The sequence below is a fragment of the Aplysia californica genome, unplaced genomic scaffold (assembly GCF_000002075.1).
Source record: "Aplysia californica isolate F4 #8 unplaced genomic scaffold, AplCal3.0 scaffold00006, whole genome shotgun sequence".
Taxonomy (NCBI): domain Eukaryota; kingdom Metazoa; phylum Mollusca; class Gastropoda; order Aplysiida; family Aplysiidae; genus Aplysia; species Aplysia californica.
In genome coordinates, this window is record NW_004797276.1 from 129,954 (window position 1) to 144,585 (window position 14,632).

General features: G+C 38.2%; 1 protein-coding gene across 6 annotated transcripts in view; it reads left to right on the forward strand.

Moving 5' to 3' along the window:
• Positions 1-5,303: 5,303 nt before the first annotated feature.
• Positions 5,304-14,632, forward strand: part of LOC101845968 (exocyst complex component 6B) — a 45,376-nt gene continuing 36,047 nt past the window's right edge. For 4 of the 6 annotated variants that reach the window (XM_013080547.1, XM_005089396.3, XM_005089394.2 and 1 more), the window contains exons 1-3: positions 5,305-5,501; positions 11,540-11,705; positions 12,747-12,885. In XM_013080547.1, the coding sequence (XP_012936001.1) occupies positions 5,305-5,501; positions 11,540-11,705; positions 12,747-12,885 (502 nt within the window). Of the gene's footprint in view, positions 5,502-11,539; positions 11,706-12,746; positions 12,886-14,632 lie in introns of all 6 variants that reach the window. The other 2 variants (XM_013080540.1, XM_005089398.3) reach the window with 2 other exon arrangements.

A 14,632-nucleotide genomic window follows, 5' to 3' on the forward strand; every position in this document is an offset into this window, starting at 1 on the left:
CTCAGTTCATCTCTGCCAGCCAGGACCACTCCAGGCTGAACCGGCTTCCCCATCCCAGCAGACAGACGGTGATACTAAAGTCCCTAATCGAGAATCGAACCTATGTCTCTTGTGTGCAGCGCTGTACAGACACATCATTAGACCACAGGACGTGTAAACTTAACCCTTATCTTTGGCAATGGTACTGGCATACAAGTAGTTGGCCTAGATAATATAATATGTTTCCTCAACGCCATGAGTATGTATTCCGGAATTGTTTGTCTGAAGTTTTTAATCTGTTTGGCAAAACGAACTCGAAGTGGGCCCTTTTTAAAGACTATAATAAAAATCGAGCTATAAGAAAAACTGAAACGTTGTAGTAGTTAAATGTTTGTCTTAACAGTAAATCAACCAGTGCCCACGATGACGCCGTCGTTTTGTTTTCCCCATACCCTGTCAATCATTATAAACAGAGTGAAGACAGCCTTGGCTGTGAGGTTGATCCATTAATTTTGCTCCCTGCGAAAAGAAATACTAATAATAATATATAACATTTATAATATAGCGCATTTCCAAAAAAGTAACTCAATGCGCTTTATATTAGAAAATAGAATACCCATTTTCCAAATCTTTCTTTCTTCTTCCTTTCTTCTTCCTTTCTTCTCATGCAAAATATACATATATGCACGCACACACCCACACCCACACACACACACACACACGCGCGCGCGCGCGCACTATTTTCATTAAAACGTAGGCACAGAACAACGGTAATTTAAAAATAATAAATAACGCTAAAAGCTTATGAAGGATAGGCCTGTAGGAACAGAAAATGCTTAAGATGTCTTTTGAAGCTATCAAGTATTCTTGTTTGTCTTAGTTCCATGGGTAATCTGTTCCACATAAATGGGCCAAGATATGAGAAAGATCTCTCTCCATATGATTGGTATGATTTTACGGCTGTCACAAGTACGGTGTTATCGTTTGATGATCTAAGGTTTCTCCCTCTCTTAAATAATATATACTGATAAATTCTTGTAGATAAAAAGGAGCAGTTTTATTTACACATTTGAAACACAAGACACAGATTTTGAATATTGTTCTTTCTTTTACAGGGAGCCAATGCAGTTCTTTTAATAGTGGAGTGACATGGTCTCGCCTTTTAGATCTTGTTATCAGTCTAGCGGTATTGTTTTGAATGACTTGTAAACTATTCAAATATTTGTTCTTCTGACCTGCTAGGAGTGAGTTACAATAGTCTAATTAGTCTAATCTAGATAGGACAAGAGATGTTACCAAACTTTTTGTGGTCTCTTCGTTTAAGTGTTTTCGAATTAGGCCGTCCTTCTCAGCTGAAAATAAAGGGATTTGGACAATTGGACAGAGATCCTACAACAAACGAACCCATTGATAAGTGGTTGTCAACATATACACCGAGATTCTTAACAACTTCTTTAACAGATGTCATGTGCCCATATAAATCAATATTAACATTTTCCAGATCTTTATATAATCGTGGATTATCTATAAGAATGATGTATTTCTTTTCTTCGTTTAGTTTCAATTTGTTTACTGTCATCCACTTTTTAATTTCATTAAAACATTGTTTTGTGATAGAAATCATGTTTGGCAGATCTTGAATGGTGCCATTAACATACATTTGGGAATCATCGGTATGAAAATGATAATTCAATCCATGATTTTGAAAAATGCTTGCTGTGGGCGGTGTATATAACGTAAAGAGGACTAGTCCAAGAACGGACCCCTGTGGAACTCTCCATAATCGAGCCTGACCTGCTTTGAAAAGCGGTTTTTGATTTGCACTGCTTGAACTCTTTCTAGTAAATATGACTTAAACCATGAAAGCACAGTACCTGATAAGCCAATGAGTGCTCAAGCCTTGTGAGTAAAAATAGTATGGTCAATTGTGTCAAAAGCTGAAGACAGATCCAAAAGAGTTAAAAGACAGATGTTTTTGCTATCAACGGAATCCAATAAATCAGACGTTATTTTTAAAAGCGCAGTTTCGGTACTATGATGAGTTTTATAAGCAAATTGGTAAATTTCCTCAAGATCATTTTTTCTCATGTGAACCAAAACTTGACTTAAAACAATCTTCTCTAGATTTTTTTTGTAGACAAATTGCAAATTCGAAACTGGTCGATAGATTTTTAATACATTTTCATCAAGCCCGGGTTTTTTCAATAAAGGTTTTACTATAGCTTGTTTGAAAGTATTTGGTACAGTGCCTGTGGCAAGTGACATATTCACTATCTGAGTAATGTGAGGTAGGAAAATATCAATACAGGTTTTGAGTACATGAACAGGCAAGAAGTCAAGGTCACATGTTTTTATGGTTGACCCATTGATACAATTTAAAATATCACTATCTGTAACTGGACTAAAAGTTATTATTTCTTTCCCCAGAATAGCATTGGTAGTCTGAAAGAGTTGTTTGGATGATTTCACATCTTGTAATTCATGTAGATAGTATCTTTTCTTGTTTATTTTCGATAACTGAATTGACTTTGTCTCGGTGTTTGATAAAGATGTCTCTGTGAACTTGGAGTTTTAATTTCCTCCACCTGCGTTGTGCCTGACGTCGATGTTGCTTGACTTCTTTGATTTCAAGCGAAAACCATGGAGAAAAAGGTCTGGATGTAATGTTCCGTTCTAGGCCCATCATTGGCGCACGCTGGTCGATTGTCGCTTTCAGGGTGTCATGAAATGTGTCTGCATTTAGTGATGATAGACTTGTCGGTGTTTTGCCCACGTCATCCCGAAGTACCTGTGTGTCTATTGTTCTCGTGTTCCTTGAAAGTATGCTTCTTCTTTCTTGTTTTGGTTTGGAGATGTTAATGTCAGCTATCAGAAGAGAATGATCAGAGACAGCCTTATCTAGAACCTGATGTTTAAGAACATGTGGGTCAGCACTGTTGGTAATTAGCAGGTCTAAAATGTGAACCCTATGATGTGTCGGCTCTTTGATTAGCTGCTTTAGATAATTATGATTGTTAAGAATTAAAACAAGGCGTTTGGTGTCTGGCGCAGATGGAACATCAACATGAAAGAAAAACGTTTTTGATAGTACTTTTGAAGAACAAACCTTTGTTGTTATTACAGAAAGCACACGGTGTTTTTTTAAGGTGATAACAACATTTATATCACATTTAGTCTTTATGGTAAGTATAACGCAGTCAATGAGCTGTGCCCGCTGAGTTCAGTGAGAAACTTTGTCTTAATACTTGAGTACCGGTAGCTGACAATGAATTAGTTATTAACAATTGGGCTTTTAACCACACCTGCTTCACGGTCTTTAATGTTTTTTTCAACCTTTTTATTCCACGAACATCCAAAGAAATGAGTGTTTTATTCTTTTACATTGTAGAAAATTGTATAAACATGGTCTTCACATATTTTTTAAAAATTTCACATTACATAATATTGTATAGGCTAATTGGAAACCATCATGAGGAGTTTTAAATCGCCCAGAAAATAATATATTGTAGGCTAATACTTACCGCTTTTTCCGTATGCAAAGCTAAAGCAAACATGCCAACTAATACTGTCAGCCTGAGCATCGTTGTTATAGCTGTACATGTATCATACTGAAAGTTTCTACGTCTCTTTATATACGACTAAAGACGATATCGAGAGGAGGTCAATGTCACTCAGGTTTACTTACCGGTATGCACTTTACGTATATCGTGCCCAGTTGGGTCACCAAGGAAAAAAACAATTGCCTGAATTTCAACTTCGGCAAACAACTCGTGCAAACAAGCATACCATTGAAAGTAGGGGGGGGGGGGTGATGTTATACCTCCTTAATTACATAATTGAATGTTTCATTGTTACTTTTGCAAAGCTGAGGAACCCCAAACAAATCATATTGCAGTTCGACCTAACCCCACGCTCCTGCCCTTTCTCTCTCTCTCTCTCTCTCTCTCTCTCTCTCTCTCTCTCTCTCTCTCTCTCTCTCTCTCTCTCTCTCTCTCTCTCTCTCTCTCTCTCTCTCTCTTTCTCACCTACTTTGCGCGTGGGCACAATTTTGAACTAAGCAATGATATTAAAATTTGTCTTTATCATATTAAGAAGATGCTTCGCTTTCTTTTTATAAATGTGAGCCACGATAATATAGTACATATAATAGAAAGAATTCAACAGTTTTTTCCTTTTCACAGTAAAAAAATAAAAGCTCTTAAAAGATCCATGCAATGAGATGTATCACTTCAGCATTCAACAGAATAATATTATCCTTGTGTAAGTATACCCACACATACAGAGCATCGACGAACAGCAATTTGATGTCCCGTGGAACCTGAACTTGGCAGAGGTCCCACTTGCAACTTCTCAGAAATAGGCACAGTGCAGCGAGCCAAACCAAACCAACTCACAGCGGGAAAGGTACATATTCAAATTAGTGAAGAGAGAGAGAGAGAGAGAGAGAGAGAGAGAGAGAGAGAGAGAGAGAGAGAGAGAGAGAGAGAGAGAGAGAGAGAGAGAGAGAGAGAGAGAGAGAGAGAGAGAGAGAGAGAGAGAGAGAGGGAGAGAGAGAGAGAGAGAGAGAGAGAGAGAGAGAGAGAGAGAGAGAGAGAGAGAGAGAGAGAGAGAGAGAGAAATGCTGAACCCAAAGTTACGTTGCTATTTTTTTTTTTTAATTGCAGTGGTGTCGGTTGCCTCTGTCCGAGAAAAATTTTACTGAAATTCAAATGTGAGGCAGCGTGGTGGAATCATGCTCTCGTCAAAATAATCAAAGTGGAGAAACCTGCATTTTCCCGCAGGTTTGTGAATTTTTATTTAATTTTTGTATTTTGGCTCAACACCTTCCATGCCCATTAAAGTACTCATTTCTGTGTGGATTTTTCTGAAAAACGTTATTTAAAGGCACAAAAAATGAAAATTTTCTATTACCACGGACTCTTAAGCTAAGGAAATAACTAATCTTTGGCGGCAATTATGTCACTAATTTTACCCCTGAAAACAGGTATAAACCCCACCTTCTTCATTCGCAAATATCTCGACTTGTATTCAAGATAAATGGATATATTTTTCATCCAAAGAAAGACAAGTGAACAAGCTTTAGGATGATACCAATAACTCTACATGCCCCAAAATCGACGAGAGCCTGATTCCACCACGCTGCCTCACAAATTCAAAAAAGTACAATATTATGTAAATTTTTAACACTGTCGCTTGTTGTCAAGGAGTTTAGAACTTGTGCACCAAAAGTTACGTACTATCATTGTTGTGCACTCAGTCATTAATTTCTGGAATTAATTGTTTCGGAACCAGGTTGGCTCATGTTTTACAATATATCATAACAATATGCGCATGCGCAATGTAAATAATGGTAAGATGGCGGAAGCAACACCCAGTGCTAGCGGAGAAGAATATCCTTGGAAAAGACTAAATGTATCTGTACAAGATGCTGATACCCTTCGACAAGAGGCGGTTGAAGCGCATCATGACCATTTGATCACAGAAATTGAAACGTCTGAAGGACCTCTGGCTACGACACTGAGGTACGAAGCTGTGCCGAAAGATTTTTACGTGTAGATCTAGATTTTTCTGCTCGTCTTCTTCTTAGTCTTAGTCTTAGAAGTCTTAGATAGTCTTAGCCTCCTAGAGATTTTCTTCTTGTCTTTTACTTTTGTTTTCTCAGTCTTGGTTGTCAATTATTTATATTATTATTGGCCCTCTAAATTGGAGGACTCCCGTAACGAGCGACCACAATGAGACAGAGCAGAATTGAGGGCTAGGGATTGGGGTAGATCTAGGGGTAGGGTGGCGCTTTTTCGGTAGTTCCCACCCCGCAATTGTTACGGGTTTTGGCCCCAAGAGTATGGGGGTTTCAGGGGGGCTTGCCCCCCTGACCTAATAAAAATAGGAAGGGGGGTTTCAGGGGGGCACGCCCCCCTGAATTTTACCACAATTTAATGTTTTGCAGTTGTTAGGTTTGATATCTTAGCTCACCGCGAATCAAACGTATCTGAAGATCTAGATCTAGATCTAGATTCTAGATATAGATTAGGTCAGGCTCAAATAAGGGGGGTGGGAACTACTGAAAAAGTACCGGTAGGGTTTGGGTTAGGGTTTAGGCTAGGGTTAAAGTTAGGGTTAGGCCTCTTCTTTATTGTGTTTGATGGGATGGTCGCTCGTTATGGAAGTCCTTCCCTCCAGATTTCTACTATTTGATAGATAGGTTGAGAAAATTATCTCTACTGGTGACAGTGAAATAAGACTTGGACTGATCACATTTTGAGTTGGGATCACATCACAACGCCAACCAATGTTCTGGAGGTGATTTTGTAGTTTCGTCTGTTAAAGTCCAAAGCTGAACGCCAGAGACTCTGATTTGCCAGTTATCGTTGAGGAGTGACCTAATCAAAATATGGAGGGGGGGGGGGTGTTCAGGGGTGGATTTTACCATAATTTGATAGTTTTGAAGAGGTTGCATCCATGTTCTTTGTGTTGCCTATTTGGTCATCAAGACTTCCGGATTTCTTCTCTGAATGTAAACAAAAATGGATTGTGGACTTTAACGAACAGAACTACAAGATCACCATTCTGGGCTCAATCAATGTCTTCAACTTCAATTTCAACTTTTTTTTGGGTCCAATTACTTCAATTACTAGATCTAGAGTCTAAATAAGATCTAGGTCTAGATTCTAGATCTGCATACTTTCCAGTTCTTCACATCCTACTCACTGTTACTGAGATCTTGTTTAGTTACTTTGATCTACCAAGTTGAAGTAGCCTACTCTTAACTCTAATTGAGGTGGGATTTTTTGGGAAGGCGAAGGACTTCCGTAACGAGCGACCACACCAACAAACACAAAGAAGAGACCTGGCTGGATTGTACTTTACCAGACCACCAGGTCAGGGTCCGTGATTACTATGCGCGCCTAGCCTAACTACGCACTCATTTCTCTACGTGCAGACAAGAGATAGTTCCGCAGGCGACTTTGTTGCACTGGGGTTGTTTGCCATTATTGTATATAATAAAGCAAAAGTAAGAACTCCGTTTCTAAATGAAGAAGGGTAATTTAATGATGAAAATAATATGAGGTCTGCCCTCTCTGGCTTCACTGACAAGACTAAATAAATCATAATGAGCATGAGTACATGTGATTGAAACAGGAAGGAGGAGTGAGTAAAGATCACTAAGATCAGACAATCTTTGTTGTGAGGGTAGATAAATAAAAGTACAATTACAGGGACATAATTCAACATGTTAATATAGGGACCAACAATCCAGGATTTATTGTTTCCCTTCTGTATATTGATAAAAGCAATCTAATAGTCTAACAGACTTCGCGCACAGTGAAAGCCAGCTGCGAGGCGAGGTGAGGGAGAGGTAGTGGTTGAGGGTGGGCAGGGGATGGGGAAGGTAGGGGATTTAACTTTGGTGGACCCAAAAATTAAAAATTTCCTACCAAACTAAAAGTGTTTAACTCACTCACCGTCGTTGCCGCACCTGTGTCAGTCAATAGACGACGACCGCTCACCACCGCTAATGCACCCCTGTCGGTCGCGTATTTTCCTCTTTATTTCTACTAATTGCTGACACATATGCGGCAACAGCATAGCCCAATTACTAGAGTAACCGTTTGACCACTCAGAGCAGTTTCACTTTATTAGAATGATTTCACTTGAAGTTCTGCCTATTTTTGGAACAGGAGTTCCCTTTGTCCTATTTCTGGGTTTTGTTTTGAACGTTGTGCGGCCAAAGTGCCGAGTCGACCAAACCCTAACGCGATGCTCATGCCGATATGAATTGAAAATTGTTCGTAATTTTAGAGATTCTGAATCCATATGATTCAATGAACTCTGATTCAGATATTGGTAATTTGAGATGAGAGAAAGAGGTAGATCACTGTCAACAGTGGGCTAGTACAGACCTGTCACTCATCCCGATGTAATCGGGATATCCCGATTTTTTTCCCCCAAATCTCAAGCATCCCGGTTTTCCTGATTTCGATCGCCAGTATCCTGATTTTTTGTTGTTACGTCTGTTAGGCCCGATTCTTAGAAAAAAATATAAAAAGTTCTGCAATCTCTTTTGCTTGGACTTTTTATCAGCAGGAACTTGAAACGTTATTTTCTAAAACATCAGTGCCGGATCTAGTAGATCATTCACACACGTTATCGTCGATTTTGAATTCCGACTTGGATAAGCTCAAGATCTACTTTCGCTTTTGTTACCCAGAATTCTCTGATGGTGGCCTGATTATTGTAACTATTATGACATAGGTCTAAGAATAATCTGAACGTTGTCCGGCCTTTGCTTTAAAAGCAAGCTTCGTCTGAGTGCTGGTTAGTCGGGCCCATCATCAAGACCTGTCACTGTCAGTGAAACTTTCAAACGCTCGTTTGCATCATGTGACATGATCTCGTTGTGAGTAGTGCGTGTGTCGGTGACCGTCGGCTGTCGGGGTCAACAAAGTTCATTCACACCGGTCACATTTGTCGAGGTGATTTTCGGGACTTAACCAGTGTTGACGACCGGGGTGGGTGGGGAGTTTGCACTTGGGTTTAAAGTGCGTGCCGAGATACATGTACTAATTGAGGGGAAAGGAATAAGAAAAAAATAAAATAAATGAACAACATTGACACAATCTTTTTTTCTTGTGGGGTGGGGGTGCCTTTAATTGAGTGTATATCCGATCGAAGTCAAAGGCTGTTACTGTATGAAAACGCTGGCTTTTTGCATGGATGATTAGAGTTATGTGTACGCTATTTTCAAGACTACAAGAGTTTCAGCATCACTGCAACCTGCGCTCCCACAGTCTATCCAACTCCGATTCAAGCAATTGAGAGGCCCAAGTGTGAACTTATATCTGCAAAAGTTTTATCTTGCCTACTTGCCTCATAAAAGGGAACCAAGACCCCCCCCCCCCAATCCCCCATTCCCCAGTGCCCCTTATGACTGATTTGCCCGTTGATCCCAATTTTTTTCATCAGATCCTGATTTTTTTACTATAAAATCCTGATTTTTAGATTTCATAGAGTGGCAGGTCTGGCTAGTGCTAGATCTAGTACTAGTACTAGAGTCTAGTATGACGACTAATGATTCAAGCATCTACACAAAGTCATCATAAACTTATCAATTTAGTTTTTTTTGTTTTGTTAATATATTTTTGTGTGTATTTTAGTACAGAAACAGCAACACTCTCACAAAAACAGCAAAAATATTGTTGTGGCTAGTTTAGCCCCCCCCCCACAATTTTAGTCGCCAAAATTTGTCGTTTTTTGAAAAGCTATAAAACATGAACAAAGTGTTATAGAGTCAAAATTCTTTCTGTTCTGTAAAGTTCAACATCTCTTACTGAAACTGGTCAATTTTCATAAATCTAACATAAATAGGTACAGAGTAACTGGATTTTGAAAAAGGTCAAAAATAGTTGGCAGGCAGCGGCTTGGTCTGAGCAAAGGCGCCGGCAACGAGTGAGTTAATGTGTCCCGCTGTAAAACACGTACCAAAAAAATAAAAGACTTGGAATAACAATATTATATTTTTGCATTTATTTGCAATATTTGTGCTACAATCAAGTGTAAAAATGCATGTTTTTAATTGCAATATTAGCACGACTTCTATAGTAGTAGGCAAAATGATTTGAAAATCCACATTTTTATTTCTGTCTTTGCAATACCCATTTATTTGTCTAAAGTTGGTCTGTAAGGTAATCTACGCTACATGGGTTCTGGGGCCATCCTTTTATTTTTTTGGAGGATTTTGAGGCCATCCACCTATTATTTTTTTAATTGGAGTCATTATGAGGAAAACTCCTGTTTTTGGTCATGAAGTGGTTTGCAAGTCTGCATTCTGTGGTCAAGAGCCTGTGAGTTGAATAAGGATGAGGCCTACTTGAATTTGAAGTGAATTTTTGTGTGGACTTGACCTTCCACCCATCCTGATTTAATCGGGATATCTAGATTTTTTTGCCCCAAATCTCAATCATCCTGATTTTCTCAATTTCTATCGTGTGTGTACCAATTTTTTTGCTCCGACTGTTGCGCCAGATTTTTTAAAAAACTTACTCTGCGTTCTACTCTGTCGCGGGGAGCACCCTTTAAAATTTTTTATCAGCTGGAACTCGGAGCGTTATTTTCCAAAATATCGATGTCTGATTAAGAAGTTGATTCACCCCAAGTTGTGTTGAATCTTTGCTCACACATTTTATTTTAACTATAAGGCACAAGGGAAGTAGTATTGATTTATCTTCTGATTTGAGATATAATCTCCAATGATGGCCTGATAACTGTTTCAATTGTGAAATACATTCATACAAATGATCAGTATTATTCGTAGTCCTGTTACTTTCAAGACAAGCTTAGTCAGAGTTCTGGTAAGTCGGGCCAGTCATCAAGACCCGTTAGTAAATCTGTTTGTCAGGTGTTCGCATCACGTGACATGACTTGTGGTGTGTGAGTTTCGCGTGTGTCGGGTACTGTCCATTGACGGGATCAACTTAAGTTCATGAAGACTGGTTGAAGCGTGGGGTTAAAGTAGACTCTTGAACTTGGAGTGCTTGACGTTATACTTCAGGATTAAAAAAGAATTATAATATAACACACACACATGCACACACTCGAATGTGTATGCACACACACACACACACACACACACACACACACACACACACACACACACACACACACACACACACACACACACACACACACACACACTCACACACGGGCGGTATACATAATATATACCATACCTGAAAAATGTTCAAGTCAGTTTAGCAGTCACCCTAGTGATTTGTCGCTGATCCCGATTTTTTCCACTAAATCCCAATCCCCCCCCCGAGATCCTGATTTTTAGATTTAAAAAATGGCAGGTCTGTTGATTCTTCTGTATTTGACCTAGGAACAAGCGAATAAGAATTGTTTGAAACCAATTTTTTTTTCAGATCTTTGAGTTTGCTCAATTTACAATCCTCCTTTCATTCCTGTGTCCTTACTCTGCTTTTTCATCATCCCTCTTTTACTGTATCTGTAGGACTACTGCATCCTCCCTATTGGTGTTGACCTCTTCCTTATTCAGCCCCTCCCATTTTAACTGTATTTTTGACAATGTTGGTTAATGGTAGGTCGTACTGCTTTTCTTTCCCTTTGTTGCTTCTGTCTATATCTGTCTTGCTTCTTCTCTACACTGTATGACCGTTATTGTGTTGATGGTCGGGTATTAACTGCTTTTTTTTATATGCATCTCCCTGTCTGTTGATTAATTACTCAAATTTATCTCAATTTATGACATCCGTAGAACCTATTCACATGCTATTCTATGATGATACACTTATTTCTGCCATCTCCATTTGCTGCCCTCCGTTTCCGTTTCACAGCTCATTTTCTTTCGCTTTCTCATTCAAATATTGTCCCCCACTTCCTGCACCTCCTTCACCCTCAGCAAAGAAAGGGGAACTGGTGCGCCTCTTCCTCAAGTAGCTTGAAGCTGCTTTAGGGATTGCAGTCCAGAGAAAGTGATTTTACTTGGAAAACAATAAAATTGTTCCCCCCTGTATCATTTTATTCATATCTTCTTCTTTACCAGGGCAGTTTATGATGGAGATGAAATTGACTACTTTATGGAAAAGCTTGATGGCCGCATCAAGAGCCATGATCATGAAATTGAACGAATGTGCAACTATCATTACCAAGGATTCATAGATTCAATCAGAGAACTCCAACAAGTCAGTGGGGATGCCACCAAATTGAAGGTAAATTTATGATAGAAATGTCTTGTTCTCATATATTTGGCAATTATATAGTGACTTTCTCCAATGTCACTGTCTTGGGTTAGGCTGTGTGAGGGGAATTTCTGTTCCCCTTTCGTCGTATAATGAACAAGTAAGGATATCTGAGCCTGAATGACTCCAGAGTATTATGGATTTCGTTATGAAATATGGGTACCATTCTAGTTGAGAAGACACAATGACAGTGAAGGTTGATGGAAGTATTCATGGCAGTTTTTGTCCCGTTAAGGCTGGGTAAGGGGGTTCAGTGGCTCAACAAATATTAGTGTCAACCCAGAGGTCGAGAATTCAATCCCCACCAGCGTGTTGTTTTTCTCGTGTTTTCTACACCCGTGTTCTTAGGGAGGGTAGGTAAAAGCCCCTGGTCGTCTTTGACAAGGACGAAAAATTTCGGAGATCTCATTTGGAAGTTTGGTATATGAAAGATCCATTAGCAGTTCTTAAATCAAGAAGAGCAGGCCTTTCAGGCAGCCATTTAGACAAAATTCAACTTTTATTTCTAAAAAAAACCCCCTGAAGAAACTCTTGTGAGTATAAATATGAGTACATTTGAAAATGCCTTTTGGTGCCTGTCAGGCAAAGGGAGACTGTAGGTTACATATAAGGTAAATGAAATGGACATGTTCATAAAAATCTGGTGCGCTGTGAGAACATCTTACAGTCAGTTACTTGCTAAGCTCTAGCAGGGGGTATGATTATAATATACGAGTAGTTGGACTTAAACTCTTTTCACCTGGAGTCAATTTCCTTGTTTCACAGGAATTAATGTTTTAATTCGTGGAATCACAATGTTTACACAAACAGGCATGTCATTAAAACAGATTAGAACAAACAAAATATTAGACAGACGTCTGTATTTGGTGTCGTTTAAAAGGTAAAAGTAAATTTTGCTGATAAAAGGAATACTGCTTGGGCTACATACATACAGTTAAGCATTTAGACAGATCAGATACAATTTTTATATTTATGGATGTGCATGTTTCTAGGTGCTGCTTTTTTTTTCAGGGTGAAATTCAAGGGCTAAATCGTGAGTTACAAACTTCTTGTGACCCTTTGCTGAGTGCTGGAGATGAATTGGTAAAGTGCAGAAAAGTGCAGAAAAATGTGACTCAAGCTATTGAAAGTCTGTCTCTGTGTCTACCAGGTAAGAATTACGTTATAATTCCTGAATGATTCTGTTTTGGCTGTAATTTAGTACCTCATAATTCTTGAGCTACTCATGGTTGAACCTCTCCTTCATGAAATTGTTTATGAACATCAATTCGGAGTATCCGGCCACTGTAACTTGCAGTGATTGTTGAACGCACTGGATTTTATAAATCGTGTGTAATGATTTTTGTGAATATAATCCTCAGGCATATATCTGGTGTAGAGGATTTGTCAGGGAGGGCTAGGCTAGATTTACAAAATGTGCATTTTTAATTAACTGTTCATTTTTCAGTGGTACTTGTGGTGGTTCTAATTTAACTATCATGATCTATCACCTGACTACCTAAAACAGTTTTTAACACCCAATGTACCACCTAGAACACTCAGATCATCGAGTGACAAAACTAAAATAAATACAAATCATATGGCCAACGCTCTTGTTCATATATTGCCCCACTTATTTGGAATAGGCTTCCAAAAGCTATCAGAGAAGCAGAAAATCTAGAAATTTTAAAGAAAAAACTAAAAGCATTTCTATTTTCATATTTCGATTAGACAGAATCCATCCAAGCTGTAGATCGTCGTGAGTTTGTATGTTCGTATATGTGTATGTATGTTTATGTGGGTGCGTGCGTGAGCATGTGTGTGTTCGCGCGTATGTAATACTATGTGCCTATAAAATTGATTTGTAATTCCATAATATGTTTTTCATGTTTAGGGCATAGAGCATTGCATAAGTGGATATGCACTACATAATTGCAGTCCATTGTTATTATTATTAATAATTTTCAAGTTTGCTTTATATTTCCGAGGGGCTTCATGTGCTAGAATATAAAAGTAGCTTGTGTATTATGATTTTGTGTAAATATATCTATGGCAATAGATTTAATGCGTAAAAATCAGTCTTGTGAAGTTGAATGTCAAGTCGCTGTATTTTTGAAAAATGAAATATGCTGTATATTGATTGAAGAAAATGTCATAAGTGAATGTTAAGTCAGATGTGGGATCAAAAGATGAAGGTTCTTTTTAAGGTTCTGAAAAATGAGTGTAAAAGAAAAAAGTGAGTAAATATGTGTGTGTGCCTAAAGAAAGGTACCAAAAGTCAGATTTTCACCATTTTGAATTAAGGGTTGTACCTAATAGGACATTCAATGTTGAACACAGTGGTTTTTGAATTTTTGAGATATCTCAAGTAGTTTTTGAGATATTGCACATTTTGCGAGGTAAGGTATGAAGATCTAATTTTGAGAAAATTAACTTTTAAGTTTACAACTCATACAAACTAAAAGACAAAAACCAAATGCTTCAATTGTTTCTAATGTATTTATTCATGGTAAATTCATTTCCAATTCAGCATTCAGTTGACATCAATATCATGATTAGAATTCAATGGTAAAACATAGTGGGGAAGAGAAGATGTGTGTCAAGAATGTATTTTAATACTTTTTGACAGTTTCCATTATCTTTTTAAAACATACCCTACCCTCAAAATAATTCAAAATAAAATATTTGGAAGTAAAGTCAATGAGAACTCTTTTAACACATTGTTAAAAAATGGAGCAACTATCATTTAAAAAAAATGGAAACACATTTTGGTCAAAAAAGTTATTTTTTGTCATTATCAGCCTGTAGCTGGAAATTGTCTGTGGCGACTTTTGGTACCTTTCTTTAGGCACACACTCATATGCTTGGAAATTCATTCCCCTGGAAGACTGCATGGATTAATGAATTGTGTCTCTTGA